General features: G+C 42.9%; 1 protein-coding gene across 1 annotated transcript; it reads right to left on the reverse strand.

Annotated features, from left to right (window-relative positions):
* On the reverse strand, positions 1-26,398 carry LOC308412852 (uncharacterized protein). The gene is made up of 3 exons (XM_080907485.1): positions 26,146-26,398; positions 6,524-6,874; positions 1-5,175 (listed from the first exon to the last, which is right to left on the reverse strand). The coding sequence occupies exons 1-3, from the start codon at positions 26,315-26,317 to the stop codon at positions 3,632-3,634; spliced, it is 2,067 nt and encodes a 688-aa protein (XP_080763611.1). The 5' UTR covers positions 26,318-26,398; the 3' UTR covers positions 1-3,631.
* Between the last annotated feature and the right edge of the window lie 1,266 nt (positions 26,399-27,664).

The following is a 27,664-nucleotide window of genomic DNA, read 5'->3' on the forward strand; positions in this document are numbered from 1 at the left end:
CACACACACACACACACACACACACACACACACACACACACACACACACACACACACACACACAAGCTTCTTTATATTTTGTTTACAAGTAAGGCAAAATCAAAGTCTTTAGGAAAAGTCCTCCAGGCTGATTGAACAGCTTTAAAAAGCTTTTGTTTTGATGTTGGCTGCCTTTTGTTTCATTTGCTGTCAACACAATCCCTGGATTCTGGGATTGTGCTCCACTGTGTGCTAACCAGGTATGGTTTTATTGGTTTATTCACTGGTTTGGAATCACCGAGCCTCATTTACAAACAGTGCAAATGCACAATTTTTTACAGGAAAATCTGTGATTTATCAGTATTTTCATAACTGAATTTCTTTGTATTTTGCAAACAAATGTTGTAACCCCTCTGACAATGGATAACAAACAAATCACAGCCTGGCTGCAGTAGGAATTTGAATTTGCTACAAAAAACAACACCCCCCCCCAAATTATTATAGCCTTATTTACAGTTTTCCAAATGATCATATACCACAAAATAAATAGCACAGGTAAAGAAAACAAAAACACTAAATGAAAACAGTGTATTCAGCACATGTATAAACTGACAGCTTAGAGTACTCAGCCTTCTTGGAGTACCTGGGTGTGGTGCTTGAGGGTCGTCCTACTGCGAGACTGCAATGCTCATGTGAGCAACGAAAGTGAGACCTGGAGGGGCGTGACTGGGAGGAATGGCCTGCCAGATCTGAACCTGAGCGGTGTTCAATTCAATTAAATTCAATTTTATTTATACAGCGCCATAACACAACAGTCACCTCAAAGTGTTTCATATTCCAAGGTAGACCCTACAATAAGTGTTGTGTTGACTTCTGTGCAAATAACAATTTGTCCATTACAAACACAATGTTTGAACATAAGGACAGACTGTGGCACCAGGACACCCTAGGCCGCAGGTCGATGATTGACTTTGTAATCCTATCATCAGGGTGGCTGTAGCTCAGGCAGTAGAGCAGGTCATCTACTGATCGGAAGGTTGGTGGTTTGATTCCTGGCTGCCAAATATCCTTGGGCAAGATACTAACCTTCATACGCCGATGGATTCATCAGTGTATGAAGGTGTGTGTGAATGTTAGTTAGAAAGCACTTACGTAGAAAATGTGTTTGTGTGAATGCTTTACAAGTTGTGTAAAGCGCTTTGAGTCCACGGAAGAATAGAAAAGCGCTATATAAGAACCAGCCCATTTACCATCTTTGGCTATATGTTCTGGACACTCAGGTGAAGAGAGGCGCTGATCACCACCTGGTGAGTTGGATCAAGTGGTGGAGGAGATCTGTGGGGCACATGAATATATAGTGATGTTGTGCTGGGAATGCCACATCTTCAACTCCCACATTGGGCAGAACTTTGACAGCATTCCAAAGGATGCTGGGGAGAAGAAGGAGGAGTCCTATTGGGATTGATTACCCTGTGGGACTTTGGATTTAATTTTTTTTGATTGATTCGTACCAACGGGCCAAGTGGAAAAATTGGACCAGTTCTTTATCCTCTCAAGGATACTTGAGGGTGCATGGGAGTTTGCCCAGTCTACATGTGTTTTGTGGACCTGGAGAAGGCATTTAACTGTTTCTTAGTGTTGTGTGGGAGGTGCTTCAGGAATAAGCGGTGTCTGGCCTGTTGCTATTCGCCATTCAGTCCTTATACGACTTGCAATTGCGCGGTCCACATTGCCGGCAATAAATCAGACTTGTTCTCTCCAAGGAGAGAAGTATTGAAGTCTTGGGGAGAGGGGAAAATGAGATCGACAGACAGATTGGTGCTGCGGCTGCAGTGATGTGGACGCTGTACCGGTTCGTAATGGTCTGCGTCCCTAACCCTCAACTATGGTCACAAGCTTTGATGGCGGAATAAGCTTTCTCCAAAGGGTGGCTGGCTTCTCCCTTAGAGAAAGGGTGAAGAGTCTGGCCATCCGGGAGGGACTCAGAGTAAAGCTGCTACACCTCCATATTGAAAGGCGGCAGTTCAGGTGGTAAGGGCAGCTGACAAGAATGCCCCCTGGGCGCCTCCTTGGTGAGGCAGAGGGGCAGACCCAGGAATCCTAAAGAGATTAGGAGAAGGTGGCTGGGGAGAGGGAGCTGCTGCCCCCCGCGACCCCGGATAAGCGCAAACAAACAAACAAAAAATATATGGATGCAAAGAGGTGTGGGAGTCAACCTTCATCCACTCATTTTCTTCCACTTATGTGGGACAGGGTCATGGGGCAGAGGCCTAAGGAGAGCCGCCTAGACCTCCCTCAATCCTGCTACCTCCTCCAGCTTATTTGAGGGAACACCAAACCTGTCTTTACCACAACAGAGTGGCGGGCAGCATCCACAGCCTCATCTATTAATTTAAAAATATTCCATTAATCTGTGTTTTATTGTTTCTTAAATGTTCTTATTTTTCCACTGAAAATGACTTCTACCATTGCTGGATGTGATCATTTACAATATATATGTTTTTGGTACTACACCCTTGATGCTGAAGAATCTGGATTTTCTGTTTTCATTGCATTGAGCTTTTCATATGAGGCTGACAGATTACTCCATGTGGTCCTTGTCCTCCGTCTGTTAGTCATAGCGCCTTTTTCAAATTTTCTTTCTTACTTGAGCGAAAATAAGTGTTTCAGGGGAAATGAACTCCTGCATTTCAGACTCAGTATCGCTTTTTATTTATTTTTAAAAAGTCATCACTCCTGTGGAAACACTTTGGAAAGCTTCCACCTTGGACCTCAGACATTATTATTTAATTTTGTGCAGTCACACTTTCTCCTTATTTCCTGCCTAGAGGTGCAGGCGTCTCTCTTTACCACATCATCACCACTTTCTCCACTTCATCTGGAGGGAAATGTGTCCTTATGTAGAAAATTGGGGCGGGTCAGTCTGCAGATAGTATGCAAACTGTATGGAGATTCTACAAGGTTGTTGATTCCGAACACTTCAGATTTATTAAAATAAGCAGTAAAAACTAAATAGGCCGGTTGTATGTTTTATAAATCCAACAATAATTTTTCTTGGGAACAATTTTTTTTTTCGTTACACAGAGTAATTCTACGTAAACATTAGTAAATGAGGCCCAGTGTCATGCTGACACTTTACAGCTTTACAGATGCACAGACACTTCTTTAATAGGTTCATAATTTCATCAGTTTTGATAAGACTGCCAACATCAGTGGCTGAAATGCAGCCCCAAACCAAAACAGAGTCCCCACTGTGTTTAACGATGGCTGTAAAACACTCACCGTTGTCTCTTCTTGACCTTCTTCATGCACTCTAGCAAGCTGAATTTTTTACATTTGGACCTATCGCTCCATAAGATGTGGAGGATTTTCTCCCCGCTTCCCTTCTATTGGCTTCTTGACACATTTCCTGTTTTTGACGATGCATCTCTCCCCGACCATTTCTTAATAACGTGACATAATTATTTGAATACAATTTCTCTTTGCCATGTGATTTGTATCAATGTTTCAGTGACAATTACTTTGACATCTTCCACATTTTGCAGTTTTATATGCTTTGACAATGGTGGCATTAAACCTCATGGAATGAACCTCTTCTTGCAGGTTTTACAAACATACTTCCTCTCACTTGTGCAACTTCTTGTGTACACTGTCAGTCACTACTTTGACCACATCTTGTAGTTTCACTAAATTTCACCCCCTCACCCATGTGGATTCTTGTGTGATCCGTCACAGAACTGAAACCTTTGCCAGGAGATTTGCAAAGGTGCTGCCTCTCAGCTGTGTGATTTTTCACGTGAACACTCCCACCACTTTGAGTAAAAACTTCTCCAAATGTTTTGCAAGAACTCTCACTTGTGTGAGACCCCATGTGGACAGTCAAATGACTATTTTGACTGAAAGTCTTACCACAGGTTTTGCAAGAATATGGCCTCTCACCTGTGTGAGTTCTCATGTGTACATTCAAATGACTGTTCTGACTGAAGCTTTTACCACAGGTTACACAGGAGTAGGGCTTATCACCTGTGTGAGTCCTTATGTGGACAGTTAAATCCCTCATTTGGCCAAAACCTTTTCCACATGTTTTACAAGAATACGGCTTCTCACCTGTGTGAGTTCTTGTGTGCCTTTGCAACTTTGATAAGCAGGTAAATTTTTTCCCACATGTGTTGCATTGATAAGGCTTTATATGTGTGTGAGTTTTCATGTGGGCAGTCAAATTACCGCTTTGTGTAAATCTTTTTCCACACGTGGCACAAGAATATGGCTTCTCACCTGTGTGAAACCTAACATGACGTATCAAATTTGAAGCGTCCCTAAACGGTTTCCCACAGATCTTGCAGGGATAGGGCTTTTCACCTGTGTGGGTTCTCATGTGGTTCAGTACTTTGTCACGTCTTCTGAAATTTTTCCCACATGCTTCACAAGAATATGGCTTTTCACCCGTGTGAATGGTTATGTGGCTCTTCAACTTTTCCAAGCGGATAAATCTTTTTCCACAAGTGTTGCATTGGTAAGGTTTTATACCTGTATGCGTCGCCATGTGCACCGTTAAATTGCCTTTATGATAAAATCGCTTCCCACAAGTATCGCAAGAATGTCGCTTCTCACCTGTGTGATATCTAATGTGACATATCAGATTTGATCTGTCACTAAATGCTTTCCCACAGATGTTACAGGCAAAAGGCTTTTCACCGGTGTGAGTTCTTATATGGACCAACAAGTTATCCTTTCTCCTGAATTTTTTCCCACATGCGTCGCAAGAGAAAGGCTTCTCACCTGTGTGAATGCTCGTGTGTACTTTCAATGTTGACACGTATTTAAATCTCTTCCCACAGGTGTTACAAGAATATGGTTTCTCATCTGCTCTTCCCTGGCATAGAGAGTCGTGAGAAAGGAGCTGGCTGTTTGGCTCTTCTTTACAGGAACTCTGTTCCTCAAAAACTGAAGAGATCATGAAGGGATTGGTTTGCTGCTCCAGTACAAGCTGCTCTCCCTCCAGTACAAGCTGCTCTCCCTCCAGCACAAGCTGCTCTCCCTCCAGCACAAGCTGCTCTCCCTCCTGATTTGTGAAGAGTTCCTCCTCTTCCTCTTTTATTTGTAGAAGGCCTAGGTCCTGCTGGTTCAGACCAGATTTATTCTCCAGGTTAAAGAGCCATTTGTCATCGAAAATGTCCTCCTTGCATGCATAGTGGTCTAAAGGAATAAAGGGACACATAAAAACATTACTACTGCGATGAGAGGTAAATACATTTTTCAACACCAATAATGACCTTAAACATTGTTGTATTTGGTGTATGATATTGTGAGTTTTTTCTATCCGTTCACCATCTAAATGTATTTGCTTCCACCAATTTGTATGTGTGCAGCTGACAGCCGAGGCTTGTGCGTTAATAAAGACAAGCCTGCAGTCCGCGAGTCCTCTGTTGGGATAGTATGAGTACTATGAGGTAATTAAGATATAATGGGGCCTGATGATTCAAGACTTCGTAGGTGAGAAGAAGGATTTTAAATTCAATTATGGATTTAATAGGTAGTCAGTAAGGACAACCCAGCATGGGAGAAATAGTTCCCATTTCTAGTTCCTGTTAGTGCTGCTGTACATTTGCTGCAGTGTCTTAGATCCACTTATGCTTTTCTGGGAGCCTTTAAAATAGCCAACAACAAGGAGTCAATATAGTTCAGCCTTGAAGTAACAAATGTGTGGTGTAGTTTTTCACCATCACCATTAACTCGGACGTTAAAGGACATATGCTGGTTAAAAATGACTCCGAGACTCTTCAGTGTTTCTGGAGTCGTTGTGTTAAACCAGAGTAAACGTCATGTTTCTAAAGCTCCATTTTGTCTGAATTTAGGAGAAAAACAATTACTGGACATGCAGACCGTTATGTCTTTCAGACAAACCTGCAGTTTAACTGATTTCTGTTATCAGGTCTCATTTTTGAAAAATAAATAGGTAGATCTGTAATGACCTGAGGCAGCTTTATCAACTAAAGGCTTTGAAAGTAATGGTTAATTTACAGCAGCATAAAAACCCGTGGTACATAATGTTTTTAACACTGATAAAATTATCACTTTTAATATCAATGCATTGTATTTCTATTGTGTCTAATAGACACACTGATGGTTTGGAGAGACTGAAAGAAGCAGTCTAAATAAAAATCAGTGGATGTTTAAGTTGAATACTTGAAGATGGATCTCATGGAAGGATGTGATCGTTTCCTCTCTTGAATGGCTAAATTCTTTTGCTTGTGAAGAATTTTATGAAATCATGACTACTTAAAGTTAATAGGTTATTGGGCTGTGCAGAGCTCTGACTGTCAGCATAGCTACGGTGCAGAAAAGAGGATGGTTTTTATTAGTAAGCGAGTTTTTGTTAGAAAGGAACAAACTATTTTTCCAGGACAAAGTTAGAGTTATCTCCATGAAGGCATGTGTTGGTGAGTTATATGAAGGAAATATCAGCCAAACTGCTTTGATTTGCCATTTTCTTTTTTTTCAGTAGTAATGTTACATTCACTCTGACGAATGGGAACATTGTAACCTTTGTTTCTGTGTTGTCTCTTCTTTGGCTTCAGCTTTGTGCTGGTGTCCACACGGTTGTCTACTTCCTGGTAATGATTCTTAGATCCAGGAGAGCTGTGACAGATGAACTGGTCAGAACGTATTTTGGGTTCATTATCATCACTTTCCTCATTAGTGCAAGGCACCATGAAGGTGTCAGTTTCCTGCTTCAGTAAAAGCTGCTCTTCATTCTCAGTGAAGCAGTGTTCCTCGTGTTCCTCTTTAATCGGCAGAGGAACCGTTTCCTCCTGGTCCAAACTGGAGATGCTCTCCTCATTGCAGAGCTGCTGGTCTGTGAGAACGTCCGTATTGTAGACATGTTGTGGGAGATCTTCAGAAAAAAAGAAATAAAAAGGTACACATGACAAAAGGTTACTCCTGTGATCATTGGACATTCAAGTTAGTGACAGAAACAGGTTTCTTTGTGATAAAACAACAATAAAAATGCTAAATTTAAGGTTCTACAGTGAGAGCATGCTGCTCACACTGTTTCATCATTTGTTGGACAGCTTTAATTGAAGCAGCTTTTTAAAAATGTACATTAACCATCCATTTCTGTTCTCAAACGGATCTCCCTGTTGGAGCTCAGTGTGGGGGGAGTTATTTTTTCTCCTTGTAACAACAAGAGGCATGGCATGGGAGGCGGCGATAAAGAGAGGGGACTGGAACTACTAACAATGCGAAGCCTTAGTTTTTAACCTTTCAGCGTCAATCTGCGATTGAGGATGGAGCCTCTCAGTGCCTCATTTGTAAATTAAATATCCTCCACAGAGCTTTATGTTGTGCATTTTCTATGGTTTCGGTTTGGGTCGCTGCTCATGTAGTCGAGCAGCCAGTGCTACCTAGCCTGACCTGTCTCTCCAATGTGATGTTTGTGTATTGTATGTATGGTCGGCAAGGTATCATCTACTTTAATTGCCCCTTGGGGATAAATAAAGTCTCTCTGACTGAAATACAGATCTTTTTGTTCTTGTCCTCCATTTTTAGCCTAAATTAATTGGAGAAATTTTCAAGAAATCTTTTTGATACTTGATGAAAATCATTTGCAGTGGATGTCTAAAGTCCAAGAACTTCTCAAAGGACTATGAATTCACAAACAGGCTGCTCCTGGTTCCAGGTATTAGCCTTAGCACCAGTCTGCAGCATGCATCAATCATAACGCACAGCACGATGTGCCACACGCTTCAAATGCTATTTGTTGTCATATTTTAGTAATATGCAAACATCTTTTGTAGTAACATGTTTTCATGTTTGACATCAGTTTATTGTGTGTTTTTCCTCTTGGGTGTCTGTCTGCAGTATAGCGTGTAATGCTCATAATGCACAATGCCAGGTATGAAGAATGTGATTAGTTGTTCAAATGTTATTAGTTTTTGGCATGTTTACTTAACGGTTTTTCAAATGTAACATAATATCTGAGTGTTTCTTAGTTTTAGACGAGTTAGGCGATTAAAAAAAGAAAAACAGACTAAGACGTCAGGAACATCCCTGGCTTCTAGTGGAGAGCTGTGTTTATGAAAAATCCAATATCACTCTTATTACCCTGGTGTGTTTCTGACTCTCCTCAGAGCACATGCTCCTCTTACAATTAGTTTCAGCAAAATTGTAAATCAAGTAGGAAAATTACATTTATGGAATTGACAGAGTCTAGACAATATTTTATCGGCAGTCCTCTAATGACCCGTTTTCTGAAAGGCACCATGTGGTTGCTTTGTTTAGTGCCATGTCGCACATTCACAGCTCCCACAAAGCTCACCCTGAACTCACCACACAACAGCTGATTAAAGTCACCCACCCATATCTACACTGCTCTAGTACACTTCACATTTGGATGGCTGCTAGGTTAAAACAGGGTTTGGAAAAACATTCCTCTTCTGGTACAGCATTGGACTGAAAATGATTTTAAAATCAGCCAGTAGCCAAAGAACAAAAAAATATATCGCAGTAGGTGAAACTGTGGCCTCTCCTATGCAAAGTATACATAAACCATGAGCAGGTTAAGACTTTTGCACAATATTGAGTTTTTATACTTTACCAGTCTTGGTAGCCGGGAATCGGTCCGCCAGGACCTTTGATCCTGGCCGCCGCCTAACTCACATTGCACCAGACCCCTATGGCGCCTCCTGCGGGTGGTGGGCCTGCAGGAAGATGGGCCCATGTCCCCTTTTCGGGCTGTGTCCGGCCGAGCCACCAGACGCTCGCCCTCGGGCACCCTCCCCCCCAGGGCGGGGCCCCGGTAACCCTATCCCGGGCAGGGTGAACTGTTCCCTCAATGGTCTTTTCATAGGGATCTTCTGAATCGCTCTTTGTCTGGAGTGCCCACTCCGGGTCAGGGATGAGTTCCTGCCCCAAGTGGAGGAGTTTAAGTATCTCGGGGTCTTGTTCACAAGTGATGGGAGAAGAAAGCGGGAGATTGACAGACGGATTGGTGCTGCGGCTGCACTGATGCGGACGCTGTACCGGTCCGTCGTGGTGAAGAGGGAGCTGAGCGTAAAAGCGAAGCTCTCAATTTACCGGTCGATCTACGCCCTTACCCTCACCTATGGTCACGAGCTGTGGGTAGTGACCGAAAGAACGAGATCGCGGATACAAGCGGCAGAAATGAGCTTCCTCCGAAGGGTGGCTGGCCTCTCTCTTAGAGATAGGGTGAGAAGTTCGGCCATTCGGGAGGGGCTCAGAGTAGAGCCGCTGCTCCTCCACATCGAAAGGAGCCAGCCGAGCAGTTTGGGCATCTGACAAGGATGCCTCCTGGGCGCCGCCTGGGCGAGGTTTTCCGAGCATGTCCCACCGGGAGGAGGCCCCGGGGCAGACCCAGGACACGCTGGAAAGATTATATCTCTGGTCAGAGGAGGCAATAGCGGAACTACAGGGCTGTTTCGAGGTGACCGACTGGGAAACACTCTGTGAGCCTCACGCCGAGGACATCAATGGGCTTACTGAGTGTATCACAGGCTACATAACTTTCTGCACCGACTCCATTGTTCCAGCTCAGACTGTTCATTGTTACCCAAATAACAAGCCGTGGGTGACTAAGGACATCAAAGCCCTCCTCAACAACAAGAAGAGGGCTTTCAGAGGGGGCAACAAAGAGGAGGTGAGGAAGATCCAGGTGTTACTAAAGGACAAGATCAGAGAGGCTAAGGACAATTACAGGAGGAAGCTGGAGTGGAAACTCCAGCAGAACAGCATGAGAGAGGTGTGGAGGGGCATGAAGACCATCACTGGATTCAGGCCAACCAACAGCAGGGGAGCTGAGGGAGGTGAGAATAGAGCCGACGAGTTGAATCTGTTTTTCAATAGATTCGACACCACAGTGTCTGCTCCCACCCCCACAACCTCACCTGCAGTCAGCCTGGAATCCAGAGCCACACCACTGTGCCAGCCTCTCTCTTCACATGTTGCCTCCTGTGAGAGTCCTGACACCCCTCCCCCACCCATCACCTTCACTCAATACCAGGTTGAGATGCAAATGAGGAGACTTCACTCAGGCAAGTCTGCTGGACCAGACGGAGTGAGTCCCCTTGTCCTCAAGACCTGTGCCCCCCAGCTGTGTGGAGTCTTTCATAAACTGTTTATGCTGAGTCTGAGTCTGCAGAGGGTCCCGGTGATGTGGAAGACATCATGCCTCGTCCCTGTACCAAAGACGCCTCGTCCCAGTGGCCCCCAGGATTACAGGCCCGTGGCACTGACCTCCCACATCATGAAGACCCTGGAAAGGCTCATCCTGGACCAGCTGCGACCCATAGTAAGACCACATCTGGATCCCCTTCAGTTCGCTTATCAGCCTAGTCTCGGAACAGAGGACGCCATCATCTACCTGCTCAATCGTGTCTACACCCATCTGGACCAGCCGGCGAGCACTGTGAGGGTCATGTTTTTTGACTTTTCCAGTGCTTTCAACACCATCAGGCCGACCCTCCTGGGTGATAAGTTAGCAGCGATGCAGGTGGATGCTTCTCTGGTGTCCTGGATTGTTGATTACCTGACAGGAAGACCACAATATGTACGTCTCCCACAGTGTGTGTCTGACAAGGTGATTAGCAACACAGGGGCACCACAGGGGACTGTCCTCTCCCCCTTCCTCTTCACCCTCTACACCACAGACTTCAGCCACTGCACAGAGACCTGCCATCTTCAGAAGTTTTCTGATGACTCTGCGGTGGTTGGATGCATCAGCAGGGATGATGAGACAGAGTACCGGGCTGTGGTCGACTCCTTTGTCACGTGGTGTGAGCAGAATCATCTGCAGCTCAACGTGGCAAAGACCAAGGAACTGATCGTGGACTTCAGGAAGACCAGGAAACACTTGACCCCTGTTTCAATCCAGGGGGTCAGTGTTGACATTGTGGAGGACTATAAATACCTTGGAGTACACATTGACAATAAACTGGACTGGGCTAAAAACACCACAGCACTTTACAGGAAGGGCCAGAGTCGTCTCTATTTTTTGAGGCGACTGAGGTCCTTCAACATCTGCCAGAAAATGCTCAGGATTTTCTATGAGTCTGTTGTGGCCAGTGCGATCCTCTATGCTGTTGCATGCTGGGGGAGCAGGCTGAGGGTCGCAGATGCCAACAGACTTAATAAACTGATCCGTAAGGCCAGCAATGTTGTGGGGATGGAGCTGGACTCCCTCAAGGTGGTGTCGGAGAGGCGGATGCTGTCCAAGATAAAGACAATGTTGGATAACACCTCCCACCCACTCCATGACATGTTGGTCAGTCACAGGAGCTCGTTCAGTGAGAGACTGAGATTACCGAAAAGCACCACTGAACGACACAGGAAATCATTCCTGCCTGTGGCCATCTCCCTGTACAACGCATCCACTTAACACACTGTTTGCTGCTACAGCTACACATGTTTCTTTTCCAACTATTTATTTATAAGTGACTTATGTATGTATGTATGTATATATATGTATATATTGTACTATTCTTAGTTAGCGTATTGTCTGTCTTGTCTTAATGTTGGTTTAAAATGGAGCACTGTAACAAAAAATAATTTCCCCCAGGGATCAATAAAGTATTCTGATTCTGATTCTGATTCTGATCTCTCAGCTGGCCTGGGAACGCCTTGGTGTTCCCCAGATAAGCTGGAGGAAGTGGCTGGGGAGAGGGAGGTCTGGGCTTCTCTGCTTAGGCTGCTGCCCCCGCGACCCGGCTCCGGATAAGCGGAAGAAGATGGATGGATATATTTTACCAGGTGAAAATATTTAAGAATGAAAGCTCTCAAAGAGAACATCCCAACAATCATCCTCCATGGAGCAAGCATTTAGGTATTCGTGCACTACACGAGTAGTTACCTGCACGAGTAGGTATTTTTTTGAAGAAAGCACCATCTGTTGTTGACACTCAGCAAAGCGGTGTGTTTATAGTGGACACTGAGCTGCAGCCACCCACTGAGTAATTGTATTAACTCAATTATAAAACATCATTGTTGCAAACTCTTTGCTTCAGTGCTTCATTTAATGCATGACTCTGTAGCACTCACCCATATCTTCAACTGAAAATAGACCTGCAGGGCTCTAGAGGGCAACCAAATCTCTGATTGTTCGCATTTGGGGGGTTAGCGTCCAGAGATAGTCAGGGATGGGACCTCTGCGATTGGCCGTGGTCCTGTAATTGTCCCTTAGTCCTTCGCATGGACGTTTGAAAGTGCAGGCACATAGAGAGAGGTGAGTAGCTTGAACAAAGCGATATCGATTCATGAAATCCTGAATCGACTTTTAAATATAAATGTATTTTGCCAGAAATGCCGGAATCTCAGGTTAAAGCTCACAAAACTATTTCAACAAACAGCAAATGAGAGCAGGAAGCCATAAACACAGAGCGGACCATCAGAATCAGCTTTCTCTTTCTCGGATTTCTCACCCGACAGCACGTACACGAACACGCCGTCGGGGCTGAAAGCCGACAGCTCACTGACTCTGAGATTTAAGATTCCTTAAATAATGTTTTATTAATAAAAGAAATCCTGTCCACCCAACATCAACATATCTCAGACATCTTCAGGCTCTCTGCCCTTGGTGTGTTTTGGACCAGCACCTGTGACATCAGTACTTGGTAATGTTCCCTGTGATGTTTCATGTGTCTGAGCGAACACACCAACTCCCTGAGCGTCCCTTGGACCACTGTGAGCAAGAGCAGACGTGTGCACTGTGGTCACACCAGCATCGAATCCATCCAAGTTACATGGTTTATTAAAATAATCAAATTACAGCATTTACATTTATGTTAGACTACTTTTAATTAACTGCTTTAGCCCACTTACAGTGAAAATAAAAAAAATCTTGTCCATGTCCTGTGTAGTATGTTAACACTATTGGAAGTAAAAATAACTTGAACTCCAATTTTGAAAACACAACTTTCTTTTTTTCTATTTTTTTTAAATAAAGCTCTGACTTGTATTATGAGCCTGTGGTCTGGGAGAGAGTCCTGTAACTCTCTGGCTGTGTCCCAATTCAGGGTCTGCACGCTTGAAGTACGCATTTTAAGTCCGATTACGTCACCGCCACGCGGTCCCAATTCGAAGTGCACTTCAAATGCGTACTCCAAATGCGCCGTCGATTTCCCCAAATATCAAGTGTGGTCCGGTGCACGCTTTGTGGTCCCATATATCCCACAATTCATAGCGCGGCGGTGGGTGTGGATTATTTTGCCGCAAAATACGGCAGAAGGCAGAAGGGAGCGGCCAAAGAGTGAACTGTCAAAAGTAAGTACTGAATATGATGTCACTTATTTATTATGTGTGAATGTTTAATAACGAAGAAAATTAAAACATTACTGTTGGCCACATGTCGGCAAAGTTATGTGACATTAGTGCCTTTATGTGTGGACGGGATTATTTTTTAAAACGAAAACGGAAAATCTCCGTTTTCAAAAATACCCGTGTACGTGTGGACGTAGCCTCAGTCTCTGACTGGAAGCGCTAATTCGTCATTCGGCTTTTGTCAGACTAAAGTAACTGTTAAAACTGTTTGAAAAGCTCAGCTATACAACAAGGAGAGATTGAGAATTTCCTTTTAGTTCTCAGTTTATTTGATATTGACAAAAGTTAGTCAGTTTTGTCTGTTCTTCTGTAAAACAAACTAAGATTTATTTTTAGAATTAATATTTTGTTTCTAAGTGGAATTGACAATTTAGTAGTCTGTTTCGTTTGTGCTATTTTGAAACTTAAACGCTTTAGTGGCTGCCTTTTGTGTAGTTTGCAATATTTGCCTTTATTTATCTGAAAAAGTCTCATGTTCCTTAAGTACATCTACCCTGTTGAACTTATTATGGGAAATAAATATTTAAATAAAAACAAGCTGCTGATTATTTCACATTTTACTTGTGAGCAACGGCACATTTAAATCTTACAAATATAGTTATTTGGCTTATATCATGATAGATATCGTTATCGCCTGAAATGAAAAAAACATATCGTGATATGAAAAAATCTCATATCGCCCAGCTCTACTATAAGGATGTTATGTGTTTGTAGACTTTCTGCCCAGTTTGACCCATTTAGCAGACGTCAGCCTGTTTAAGGCTCTGATATCTATTCTGTATGACTTAAAGCAGTTATGACATGGTCTGATTTTCTCACCCAATAAAGGAATATTTCATATATCAGTCTACTCTTCATTCTATCAGAAACAGTTTTCACAGCTCGTACATTTTCTTTTTACACATATATGTAAGCATTGAGCCAAATTTAGTAATGCCAACATACTGAAGGAACAACATTTGTCTCTTATGTATAATACATCTGTATATACACTTTTGAGTGAAGATTTAAGGTGATTGGAAATATATATAACTGCAACTTGAATCTTTGACCCAGAGTTCAAGCTCAGTGCTGTAATATACCCCCCTCTTCCGGGGGGCGGGTGGGGGTATATATATTATATATGGCTACGGATACCGACTACGGAACGGAGCAGTTGTCAGCCACCTCCTGTACATGGATGACATCAAGCTGTATGCCAAGAGTGAACGAGACATCGATTCACTGATCCACACTACCAGGCTATACAGCAATGACATTGGAATGTCGTTCGGACTGGAGAAGTGTAGTCGGATGGTAACAAAGAGAGGGAAGGTAGTCAGAACTGAGGGGATTGAACTACCAGAAGGCAACATTGCAGACATAGAGGACAGCTACAAGTACCTGGGGATCCCGCAGGCAAATGGGAACCATGAAGAGGCCGCTAGAAAAGCTGCAACCACCAAGTACCTGCAGAGGGTCAGGCAAGTCCTGAGGAGTCAGCTGAACGGTAAGAACAAGACCCGGGCCATCAACACCTACGCCCTTCCCGTGATCAGGTACCCTGCTGGGGTAATAGGCTGGCCAAAGGAGGAGATAGAAGCCACTGACATAAAGACAAGAAAGCTCCTTACCATGCATGGAGGGTTTCACCCCAAGTCCAGCACCCTGAGGCTGTACGCTAAGCGGAAGGAAGGGGGCCAGGGACTGGTGAGTGTCAGCACCACAGTCCAGGATGAGACAACGAACATCCAAGAATACATTGGGAAGATGGCCCCAACTGACCGAGTGCTCAGTGAATACCTCAGGCAGCAGAAACCCAAGAAAGAGGAGGGAGATGAGGAACCATCATGGAAGGACAGGCCCCTGCACGGTATGTACCACCGGCAGATAGAGGAGGTGGCTGACATCCAGAAATCCTACCAGTGGCTGGACAAAGCTGGACTGAAAGACAGCACAGAGGCACTAATCATGGCAGCACAAGAACAATCTGTGAGCACAAGATCCATAGAGGCTGGGGTCTATCACACCAGGCAAGACCCCAGGTGCAGGCTGTGTAAAGATGCCCCAGAGACAATCCAGCACATAACAGCAGGGTGCAAGATGCTAGCAGGCAAGGCATACATGGAACGCCATAACCAAGTGGCCGGTATAGTGTACAGGAACATCTGTGCCGAGTATAACCTGGAAGTCCCGAGGTCAAAATGGGAGATGCCCCCAAGGGTGGTGGAGAATGACCGAGCTAAGATCCTGTGGGACTTCCAGATACAGACGGACAAAATGGTGTAGGGCTGCTCGATTATGGCAAAAATGATAATCACGATTATTTTCACTGAAATTGAGATCTCAATTATTTGACGATATTTATTTAACCCTTTAAGACCTACTATAGAACCAAGTCCGCCAGAGCTCATATTATTTTTTTACATGTTGTAGTGCCATTTGTGGGAGCATTTCAAGTTGCTATACTACTGTTATAGCCCATATTTTAATAATATGTATGCATTAAGTCCATAGTAACTACATTAATTGCAAAAAAGTGCAATAAACTACAAAAAAATTGAAAATTGTTTTTGTTTTTTTTTTTACATATATTTCTACTTGGAGAAATTTAAGAGGTTTATCTCTCAAAACTTTAAATACAAAAAAGTTGCAAAAAATAGTTTCCCACCACAGGAAATTTATTTTGAGTGTCTTCATAGTTTTATTTTGGAGATACACCAATTTTTATATACTGCAGGAAAAACAAAAAAACAATCCTATGATGCAAATTTGCAAAGAAAACAGCAGGTGCATCAAAATAAACTATTTCCAGCAGTGCAATTCGAGTTCTAAGCATCCCAGAAACAATTCAGAAAAGTCAAACATGACTTATGAAAACACCATTATAGGCTTTTAAGGCCTACAAGTAAAAAACTACATTTTCTGCGAAAATGACGTCGCTTCCGGTTTCGGGCAGGAAATGGCGGACATGCGATAGTTCGCGCTGACGTCTGTTTCACTGTGGGAAGTGTTACGAACAGCTGATCGGATCGGCAAAGCGTGTTTCTGGAATATTATGTTTTTGTTCCTGCAAGCGCTTTTTATGCAAATTTTGCAAAGCTTTATGTGGAAGGAAACCGTGACCGAGGACAAGCTGACGGCATAAGATGTAAGTACAACTCCTCCGGTTTCATATGCAAAAAAAAATATTGCGCTAGCTTACACGGTTCAGGTTCTACAGGGAATTAAAAATAGCTACACAAAACGGAGCGTGCAGCTCTGACCAGCTTTAAAGGGTTAACAATAACAACGTATTGAATAATGACTTTAAAAAATAATATAAAATAGTGTGCAACACCACTGAAGTTTTTTTTTACCTCTCTTTTCAGCCAACGGCAGTCACTCTTCTCTCCAAATAACTTCTGCTTAGCTTTCCGAGCTTCCCTCGGGTCCTCTTAATCAGCGGTCTCCACCTTTTTTTGCGCCACGGACCGGTTTATGCCCGACAATATTTTCACGGACCGGCCTTTAAGGTGTCGCGGATAAATGAGGGAGGGGCTAATAATCGGCTCAGTCATTTTTAATGATCGTTGAAAGCCCAGATCGTAATCATGATTAAAATTCGATTAATTGAGCAGCCCTAAAATTGTGGTGGCTAACCAACCGGTCATAGTGGTGGTAGACAAACAGAAGAAGACGGCCGTAGTGATCGATGTAGCAGTTCCGAATGACAGCAATATCAGGAAGAAGGAACACGAGAAGCTGGAGAAATACCAAGGGCTCAGAGAAGAGCTCGAGAGGATGTGGAGGGTGAAGGTAACAGTGGTCCCCGTGGTAATCGGAGCACTAGGTGCGGTGACTCCCAAGCTAGGCGAGTGGCCCCAGCAGATCCCAGGAACAACATCGGAGATCTCTGTCCAGAAGAGCGCAGTCCTGGGAACAGCTAAGATACTGCGCAGGACCCTCAAGGTCCCAGGACTCTGGTAGAGGACCCGAGCTTGAAGGATAAACCGCCCGCAGGGGCGTGCTGGGTGTTTTTTATTTTTATATATATATATATATACTAGGGGTGCAACGATATTCGTATCGATATTGAACCGTTCGATACAGTGCTTTCGGTTCGGTACGCATATGTATCGAACAATACAACATTTGTAATTTATTTTATCAACTTTCCTTCTGACGATGCTGTCTGTGTTGAGCGCTCAGTGAATCTGTGTTCAACTACTCCGCCTAGGCTGCACTGTCCAGCGCAGATCCACTGAGCGCTCAACACAGACAGCATAGTCAGAAGGAAGAGCGCAGGGCAAGCTAGCAAGACAGAAGTTAAGCTCTCCTTGCAACAGGCAAATTGAACCTCATTCAGATCTGGCGTTTGGAATTATTTTGGTTTTCATGTGACGTATGACCCTGAAGGTAAGCGAGTCATGGACTAAAGTAAAACAGTATGTTGGATGTGCCATGCAATGCTCAATTACATGGGTGGGAACTAGTGTGTTAGCGCAGTTAGCTCGTTAACGTGTTGGCCGTCTAGCCCCATGCACGGAGCGATCGGCGGTAGCTCGTTAACGGAGATTTGCCGTGTTGTGGCGTTAAGGTCATTTCAACGAGATTAACCTGAAAGCACTAGTGGGAACACAACGAATATGACTGCACATTTACGCCGACATCATCCTAGTGCAAAGTCAAAAACAACAAGCATGCTACTAACTTTAGCCGAGTCATTTAGACAGCTGTTAGCACATGATTCTCCTTATGCTGCTGAGAATATAGCCCAGAAGAAGCGGATAGTATAGCTTTTATTTTGGAAAGAGACATTTCTCTGTAATAAACTCTCTTTTCCAAAGATGAGTGATTCCTCAATCAGATACAGGGCTTGCAATATCGCTAGCCCCAGGACGTCGGGCTAGCGATTTTTTCTGTCGCGCTACCAAAATCTCTCTCTGCCCTGCCCGTCGGGCTATTGTAGGAAAAATATATGTCAATGCTTTTGCATTCTTTCAGAAATGTAGCTGGGTAATTATGTCATTGGCATCGGTGAGCCACTGTCAATATGTGACATATTGAAGTCGCGTTTGAATTTGCGCTTGTTTTTTTGCTTTCACTTTGCAATCGTGCGAACTGTGTATAGAGAGCGACAGCAGTGATCTGTGAGTGATGATAATTTGTGCACCAATTACTCTGACATCGTCTTATCAATCGTTAGCTTACTATGCAAACATGACAAGTGAAATCTCCCGCAGCTTAAACATGTGAGAGGTTGATCACGCAGAGAATCGCTGAGCTTATGTGAGTGCGTGTGTAAAAGCATTTCAGTTCTGCTGAGCCAAATAAGACAGGTCAGGGTGAAGAAGTGACAGCCAAAGAAAAGCTTACCACAAAACGGAGAAGTTATGACAAATCAGACTATAAGGCAAAAAGAAAGTGCAGCTTTATGGTTTCATGGACAAAAGAATTTCTGTGGCTGCAATATGACGAGCTAAATAACCAGGGCTGCACATAAGTAGTCCACAGGTGCGCATTCGCTGTCAAAATAAAAAACACGCACAGGGGTTAGGGTTAAATTTAAAAACTGTACTTTTGAGTTAAAATATATATATTTATAATTTTAATAAATGACAAATTAAAAAGGCATGAACATTTTTTTTTGTATCGAAAAAATATCGAACCGTGACACCAAAGTATCGAACCGAACCGTGAATTTTGTGTATCGTTGCACCCCTAATATATATATATATATATATACATACATACATACATATATACATACATACATATATATATATATATATATATATATATATATATATATATATATATTAGGGGTGCAACGATATTCGTATCGATATTGAACCGTTCGATACAGTGCTTTCGGTTCGGTACGCATATGTATCGAACAATACAAAATTTGTAATTTATTTTATCAACTTTCCTTCTGACGATGCTGTCTGTGTTGAGCGCTCAGTGAATCTGCGTTCGATTACTCCGCCTAGGCTCGACAGTGCAGCCTAGGCGGAGTAGTCGAACGCAGATTCACTGAGCGCTCAACACGTACAGCATCGTCAGAAGGAAGAGCGCAGGGCAAGCTAGCGAGACAGAAGTTAAGCTCTCCTTGCAACATGGACCTCCCCCACCCTCATTCAGATCTGGCATTTGGAATTATTTTGGTTTTCATGTGACGTATGACCCTGAAGGTAAGCGAGTCATGGACTAAAGTAAAACAGTATGTTGGATGTGCCATGCAATGCTCAATTACATGGGTGGGAACTAGTGTGTTAGCGCAGTTAGCTCGTTAACGTGTTGGCCGTCTAGCCCCATGCACGGGGCGATCGGCGGTAGCTCGTTAACGGAGATTTGCCGTGTTGTGGCGTTAAGGTCATTTCAACGAGATTAACCTGAAAGCACTAGTGGGAACACAACGAATATGACTGCACATTTACGCCGACATCATCCTAGTGCAAAGACAAGTGGAAGCAGAAAAAAAACAAGCAAGCATGCTACTAACTTTAGCCGAGTCATTTAGACAGCTGTTAGCACATGATTCTCCTTATGCTGCTGAGAATATAGCCCAGAAGAAGCGGATAGTATAGCTTTTATTTTGGAAAGAGACATTTCTCTGTAATAAACTCTCTTTTCCAAAGATGAGTGATTCCTCAATCAGATACAGGGCTCGCAATATCGCTAGCCCGACGTCCCGGGGCTAGCGATTTTTCCAGTCGGGCTACCAAAATCTCTCTCTGCCCTGCCCGTCGGGCTATTGTAGGAAGGAAAAATATATGTCAATGCTTTTGCATTCTTTCGGAAATGTAGCTGGGTAATTATGTCATTGGCATCGGTGAGCCACTGTCAATATGTGACATATTGAAGTCGCGTTTGAATTTGCGCTTGTTTTTTTGCTTTCACTTTGCAATCGTGCGAACTGTGTATAGAGAGCGACAGCACTGATCTGTGAGTGATGATAATTTGTGCACCAATTCCTCTGACATCGTCTTATTAATCGTTAGCTTACTATGCAAACATGACAAGTGAAATCTCCCGCAGCAAGCTTAAACATGTGAGAGGTTGATCGCGCAGAGAATCGCTGAGCTTATGTGAGAAGCGCAAATTCAAACGCGATTTCAATATGTCACATATTGACAGTGGCTCACCGATGCCAATGACATAATTACCCAGCTACATTTCCGAAAGAATGCAAAAGCATTGACATATATTTTTCCTTCCTACAATAGCCCGACGGGCAGGGCAGAGAGAGATTTTGGTAGCCCGACTGGAAAGATCGCTAGCCCCGGGACGTCGGGCTAGCGATATTGCGAGCCCTGTATCTGATTGAGGAATCACTCATCTTTGGAAAAGAGAGTTTATTACAGAGAAATGTCTCTTTCCAAAATAAAAGCTATACTATACGCTTCTTCTGGGCTATATTCTCAGCAGCATATTAAACATATCAGGTCCCCATAAGGAGAATCCTGTGCTAACGGCTGTCTAAATGACTCGGGTAAAGTTTGTAGCATGCATGCTTGTTGTTTTTGTCGGCTTCCACTTGTCTTTGCACTAGGATGATGTTGGAGTAAATGTGCAGTCATATTCGTTGTGTTCCCACTAGTGCTGTCAGCGTAAATCTCGTTGAAATGACCTTAACGCCACAACACGGCAAATCTCTGTTAACGAGCTACCGCGGATCGCCCTGAGCGTGGGGCTGGACGGCCAACACGTTAGCGAGCTAACTGCGCTAACACACTAGCTCCCACCCATGTAATTGAGCATTGCGTGGCACATCCAACATACTGTTTTACTTTAGTCCATGACGCGCTTACCTTCAGGGTCATACGTCACATGAAGACCAAAATAGTTCCAAACGCCAGATCTGAATGAGGGTGGAGGGGTTCATATTGGCATGTTGCAAGGAGAGCTTAACTTCTGTCTCGCTAGCTTGCCCTGTGCTCAGTGAATCTGCACTCGACTACTCCGCCTAGGCTGCACTGTCGAGTGCAGATCCACTGAGCGCTCAACACAGACAGCATCGTCAGAAGGAAAGTTGATAAAATAAATTACAAATTTTGTATTGTTCGATACATATGTGTACCGAACCGAAAGCACTGTATCGAACGGTTCAATATCGATACGAATATCGTTGCACCCCTAATACATACACATATATATACATACATAGACATATATATACATACATACATACATACATACACACATACATATATATATATACATACACATATACATATATATATGTCAAACCAGTTTTTTAATATATTTAACTCCTTTTCCGCTGTAGTCAGAAGCTGTTCTAGGTTTTTACCTGAGCAGTACAGACTGGTATCATCAGCAAACAATACACATTTTAACAGTTTGGAAATGCTACATATGTCATTTATATATAATAAAAATAATTTAGGGCCCAGCACAGAGCCCTGAGGAACACCACAAGTTACCTTCAACTGCTTAGATTTTACATTATTGAATTCGACATATTGATTTCTGTCATCCAGGTAACTTTTCATCCACTTGTATGCTAACCCTCTTATGCCATATCTCTCTAGTTTATTCATTAATATAGAATGATCAATTGTATCAAACGCCTTTTTTAAGTCTATAAAAACACCAACAGTATATTCCTGTCATTTGCTGTCATGTAGTTCTTGTTATGGATAAAAAGTGTCTTTTTTTTGTTTCAAAACAGCTGATAACTATTCGCTGATAGCTGCCAACATCTGCAAACAAATATAATTCTATAAAGTGGTTCTATATATTGTGTAACTGTTCATATAGAGAGTTATTAAATTTATTGCTAATGCAATCATATGGCACACTGACTTCTGAGGAAATTTTAAATGGCACTCGTCATCAGAAAGGTTGCCTACCCCTACTGTAGATTATTTATTATAAGCCTATTTTTACTTTGCTTACCAACACAATTTAAAAACTGGTTTATAGTATGAAGTTCGCATAGTCGACAAAAGTCCTGAATCGGTCATGTGCTTTGGAGCACAGGCACATCCATCAACTCTACAAGGTTAACTCTGTAATCATCAAAGGTTGTTACGTTCAAACTGAGGGCTATCTTCCAATGTACACACACTAACAGTCCAGCAAAGGTTTGAGCTGTCTGAACATCATGCCAAAAATAGAATAGAATAGAATAATCCTTTAATTGGCCCACAAGGGGAAATTTGGTTGTAACAGCAGCCAAAAAGACACATATACAAACAAAGAGTACACAGGACACAGAACAGAAACATACACAATTTTCTTACATATTTACATCAAGGACAAAGTGAAAAAAGGACTCTGTCAGATCGCAGCTGCTGATACTGGCTGCAAGCTTGGAGTGGCGCTGGAAGTCATATATAAATAACCAAAGACATTTAAACTTGAGAAAAATAACTTTTGTTGCTCACAAATCAGGAGATGGCTATAAGTTATTACAGCGTTTCCAGGTTTAAAGAATTGGAATTAGAAGCAACATCAAGAAATATAAAGTGTGCCACACAATACAGAAAATGCCTGAAGAAAGATCCAGCGGTCTAAAGACCCAGAACAGCTGCCGAGACACTAGAGTGAATGACTTAGCCACGTTGTGAAAAGTAGATTCAAAGAATACAATCACTAAAACCCAGACAATGGACTGCAACGTTACTGACCAACAAAAAAATCTCCCTCACCCTCAAGCCAGAATAAAGTACACTAAGGACAACCTGGAGAAAGATTATGCATATTGGAAATACCTCCTGTGGGCACATGACATGAAACTAGAGCTCTTTGGCCATAGAGACGCCGCTTATGTTTGGAGAAAACAAGGAGTGCATACAACCCAAAGAACACTGTCCCCACAGTGAAACACAGAAACACAGAGAAACACAGAAACAGTGCAACACAGAAACACAGTGAAACACGGAAACAGTGGAACACAGTGAAATACAGAAACACAGTGAAACACAGAGAAACAGTGAAACACAGTGAAACACAGAATCAGTGAAACACAGTGAAACACAGAAACAGTGAAACACAGTGAAACACAGAAACAGTGAAACACAGAAAAACACGGAAACAGTGAAACACAGTGGAACACAGAAAACGTGAAACACAGAAACACAGTGAAACACAGAAACACAGTGAAACACAGAGAAACACGGAAACACAGTGAAACACAGAAACACAGAAAAACACACAAAACGTGGAACACAGTGAAACACAGAGAAACACGGAAACAGTGGAGCAAAGTGAAACACAGAAACAGTGAAACACAGAAAAACACGGAAACAGTGAAACACAGTGGAACACAGAAACAGTGAAACACAGAAAAACACGGAAACAGTGAAACACAGTGGAACACAGAAAACGTGAAACACAGAAACACAGTGAAACAGAAACTCAGTGAAACACAGAAACACAGTGAAAGTTAGTTCAGGGGATATGTGTTAGCCTTGTTAAAAACACAGGCCACCACAACACAGTCACGTCCATGTATGCCTGCTGTTAGGGCACAGGAAGCTGCTGGAGTGTTGTCCTCAACAACATGTGTCAGACAATACAAGCACATAAGCACTGACACAGGAAGTGCTTTTGTGTGTGTGTGTGTGTGTGTGTGTGTGTGTGTGTGTGTGTGTGTGTGTGTGTGTGTGTGTGTGTGCCTGTGTTTAATTGTGTAATTTCCGTAACTGTGAGATATGTGCTGCTACCTATCTTGGCAGGTCTCCCTTGAAAAAGAGGTTTTTAATCTCAATGGGATCTTCCTGGTTAAATTAAAAATAGAGGAAGGGAAGAAGTTAAAAACTGGACATAGAGACATCTGAGTGTTTGTGTCTCTGTGTAATCTGTAAAGCTCTGAGCTTCTGTACTCATACATCAATAAAACAACCATAAAACCAACACAGTCGTACATGTCTGCACCACAACAGCTTGTCTTCCATTATTACCAACTTAGCCTGACTCGACTCTGTTACTGTTGTTTTTAATTACTACTAAATACCACCTCAATGTGTGTCGGACGTCATAGCAATGCAACTGCAAGTCCTGTGATGTCATTTGTATGTGACACAACCACAACAACAGAGGACGCTGCGGCAGTATAGCTGATGCCCACACACACAGACCACTACCTCCTCTTTGACTCCCACCACCGTCTGGAACACAAACTTGGACCCTACAACACTGGGCAGAAAACACGCCCAGGGCAGGAGGCAAAGAAATGGAACACACATGTAAACAAAGCTTTCAAAATATGTGGTTATCCCAGCTGGGCCTTCATCCAACCAGCACAGATGCAGAGTAAAGAAGGTCAGACACCAACGAGCCACACACTCATACACAAACTGGTTCATCCCAAACACAAGCTAAGCAACACAGTGTATGCTGTGGAGTGCAACTAGGAGAGCTCAGACCTCTGCAGTGAAGAAATTAAACAGCCACTGCATAAACGCATGGCACAGCATAGAAGCGCCACCTTGACAGGACAAGACTCGGCTGTACATCTGCATCTAAAGGTCAAAGGTCACTCTTTGAGGATGCCAATGTCCACATTTTGGACAGTGAAAACAGATGGTTTGAAAGAGGAGTGAAAGAAACCATCCTTGAACAGAGGGCGGGGCTTACGACACCAACTGTCTGCTACCTACATCCCAGTTTTGAGATCCCTTCCCAGGCACCTCAACCCCTACTCACATCTTGCGTCAGTTGATCTGAATAAGTCACATGATAGGGCGAGGCGAGGTCCCACAGTGGCTTCACCCGAAGTCTCTGCCGATAGCGACCTACACCCTTTTTTGACACCTTGGCTCACATGATGAATATACATCACAGACACCTCACCCTTACTACTGGAACTTCAACATTATGCACTCCATACTGTACATTAATGCCACTTGTTTTGCACATGTTCAACTACCAACCTCTGTATAGTTTATACATTTTATTTATTGTTTACTCTATTTAATTTGTAAAATATGTGTACACACACACACACACACGTAGAAAAACATATTTAGTATACACATCCAGTAATGCATATACTATTATATATTGTACATATATTTATTACTCTCAGATTTAGCCATTCTTATATTTTCCTTGTTTTATGTTATGGTATGTTTTGCACACCTCTGTTGCTTGTGAAGCTCACACACAAGAATTTCACTCGCATGTAATGGACCAGTGTACCTGCACATATGATGTGACAATAAAAGTGATTTGATTTGGATTTGATTTGAATAGTGGGTCAACGACCCTCTTAAGGGACACCTGGGACCTGAACAAACTGAGTACCGTGTACTGATTGCATGAATACAGTTGAAGTTTTAGAGCAGTCGTGTTAGAAATAAACACACTACTGCACTGGGAAAATATAACTGGGATAATACTGTGTTTCCTGCTCGCTGTGCTCGTTTCAGCTGCTCCTTGAATGTCTCCATTGTCCATGAGCTTTATAATTTCTCCAGATTTCTCAACGCAGCTAACACAAAGACAACTTGAAAGGACAGATGTAGTAGTATCCCACGGAGAGAATGGGGGTGGGGTTATATAAATCAGTATGTGGCCAAAAGCAGAGACACAAAGAGACACGCACTGCTAACAAAAGAAACGCGTTATGTGATCGATATCAAACTATAAAGTAACCTTCTTTGTGTTACACCCACGCCTGAAATGTGAATCAATTTCCCACGCCATCTGGAACCTGCAGTAAACCGTTTCAGGTATGCGCTCCTTCACAATAACCCGAGGGCATCAATTTATTTTCAGTGAAGTTTACAGCAGCATTTCCGTGACCTCGTTACATCTACCTGTCCGTTTCACCCCTTTAAATGCGTGCTACTGATCCACTAGTTCGCAGCTTTATCATGCAGCGGTGGTTTTGTTACGTACCTATTCTCTGTAACTTTATTTTGGGGAACTTAACGGTGATATCCCGGAGTATGCGCTGCCTGGCATCGGCCTCATTCTGGACGATCGTTTTTACAAAGGCTCCGAATATCTCTTCAGCAGCAGCCGTTAGTCGCTCATTAACAAAGTCTCTCAAATACTCGACTGAACACATCGTTACTTCAGCAGCTCAAATATTTATCTGCTATAAAGTACACAACCGTTTTCAGCTTCGACTACCGAGCAGAGCCAGAAACGTTCTACGCATGTGCAAAAAAACTTCTTCCTGTTCCTTCCTTTCACAATAAAACCCATCGACATTTTTAACAAGCTTTATTTAAAAATGACAACCTATGCACCACTGACTATAGAAAGGACTGTTATCCAGTGATGTTTATACAGCCAGTGGTGCATACAAAGAAACTTAATGCCATAACAGGAAATGAGTGTGTACAAAATAATAATACAAAATCACTAGTTTTAAACTCAGTGTTCGCAAATAATGTAAATTATTATTTGGGAGTAACAGGCAGAAGTTAGACAAAACATTCACAAAGAAGATGAAGATGAAGAGGCTTGGATGGAGCTCTGAGTAGCATGTGAGAGGCTGAGATGAGGAAGAGCCGGTCTGCATGAAAGACTGCGAGGGCCGGATAGAAAGATAATTGGACTAGACCAGTGATGTCAGCAGTGAGCTTGACAGGAAAGTGGAAGTGATGAAAAGGATAGATTGGCCAACAAACACAGACAGATCTGCGATACAGATTTTTCTTTATTGAACCATGTGTAAGCTTCATTTCAATAAGCAGAGATTTTTAGGATGAACGGAACATGATTTATTGATAAACAGAAAGCAATCAAACAATTCCACAATTTTATTGTAACAATAATTCTATTCTATTCTAAGCTTAGAAGTGGATTGTGGTAAATGAGACACAGAGCGGGCAGAGTTAAAGGGCCATCGGTGGCCAGAAGAGCGTTACGGAGCTGAGACAGAGCTCATGATCTGTGATAGAGATCAAGGCCAGTGAAGGCTAGGAGAGAAAGCAGAGAGCCTGCAAGAGGCTGAGCGCTAGCAAAGGACAGACGAAGGAGAGAGCCTGCATTAAGGCTCAATTCAATTCAGTTTTATTTATACATCGCCAAATCACATCGACAGTCACCTCAAAGCACTTTATACTGTAATGTAGACCCTACATTAATAGATACAGAGAAAAACCCAACAATCGTATGAGCCCCTATGAGCAAGCACTTTGGCAACAGTGGGAAGGGAAATCTCACTTTTAACAGGAAGAAACTTCCAGCAGAAACAGAGGGGCGGTTATCTACCGCAACCGGTTGGGCTGAGGCCAGGAAGACGGGACAAAAACATGCTGTGGAGGCCAAAATGGGCCAGTGAAGGAGATCGGAGCCTGCAATAAGCTGTAATATGCTATAATAATAGAACCTGCTAATTTTTGGTTGGAATGCTTTAGTGATAAACTATAGTGGTGAAAAGACAAATTGGAAAAGATAATGTCAT

Source organism: Rhamphochromis sp. 'chilingali' (assembly GCF_963969265.1).
Source record: "Rhamphochromis sp. 'chilingali' genome assembly, chromosome: 16".
NCBI lineage: Eukaryota > Metazoa > Chordata > Actinopteri > Cichliformes > Cichlidae > Rhamphochromis > Rhamphochromis sp. 'chilingali'.

What these genes read in the sequence shown, in the direction of transcription:
- LOC308412852 (XM_080907485.1), bottom strand. Translation starts at nt 26,317, where the DNA reads ATGTGTTCAGTCGAGTATTTGAGAGACTTTGTTAATGAGCGACTAACG. An exon ending in AATAAAGTTACAGAGAATAG is followed by an intron (nt 6,875 to 26,145) that starts GTACGTAACAAA and finishes TTTTTTCTGAAG; the next exon opens with ATCTCCCACAACATGTCTAC. An exon ending in GAGACAACACAGAAACAAAG is followed by an intron (nt 5,176 to 6,523) that starts GTTACAATGTTC and finishes TTATTCCTTTAG; the next exon opens with ACCACTATGCATGCAAGGAG.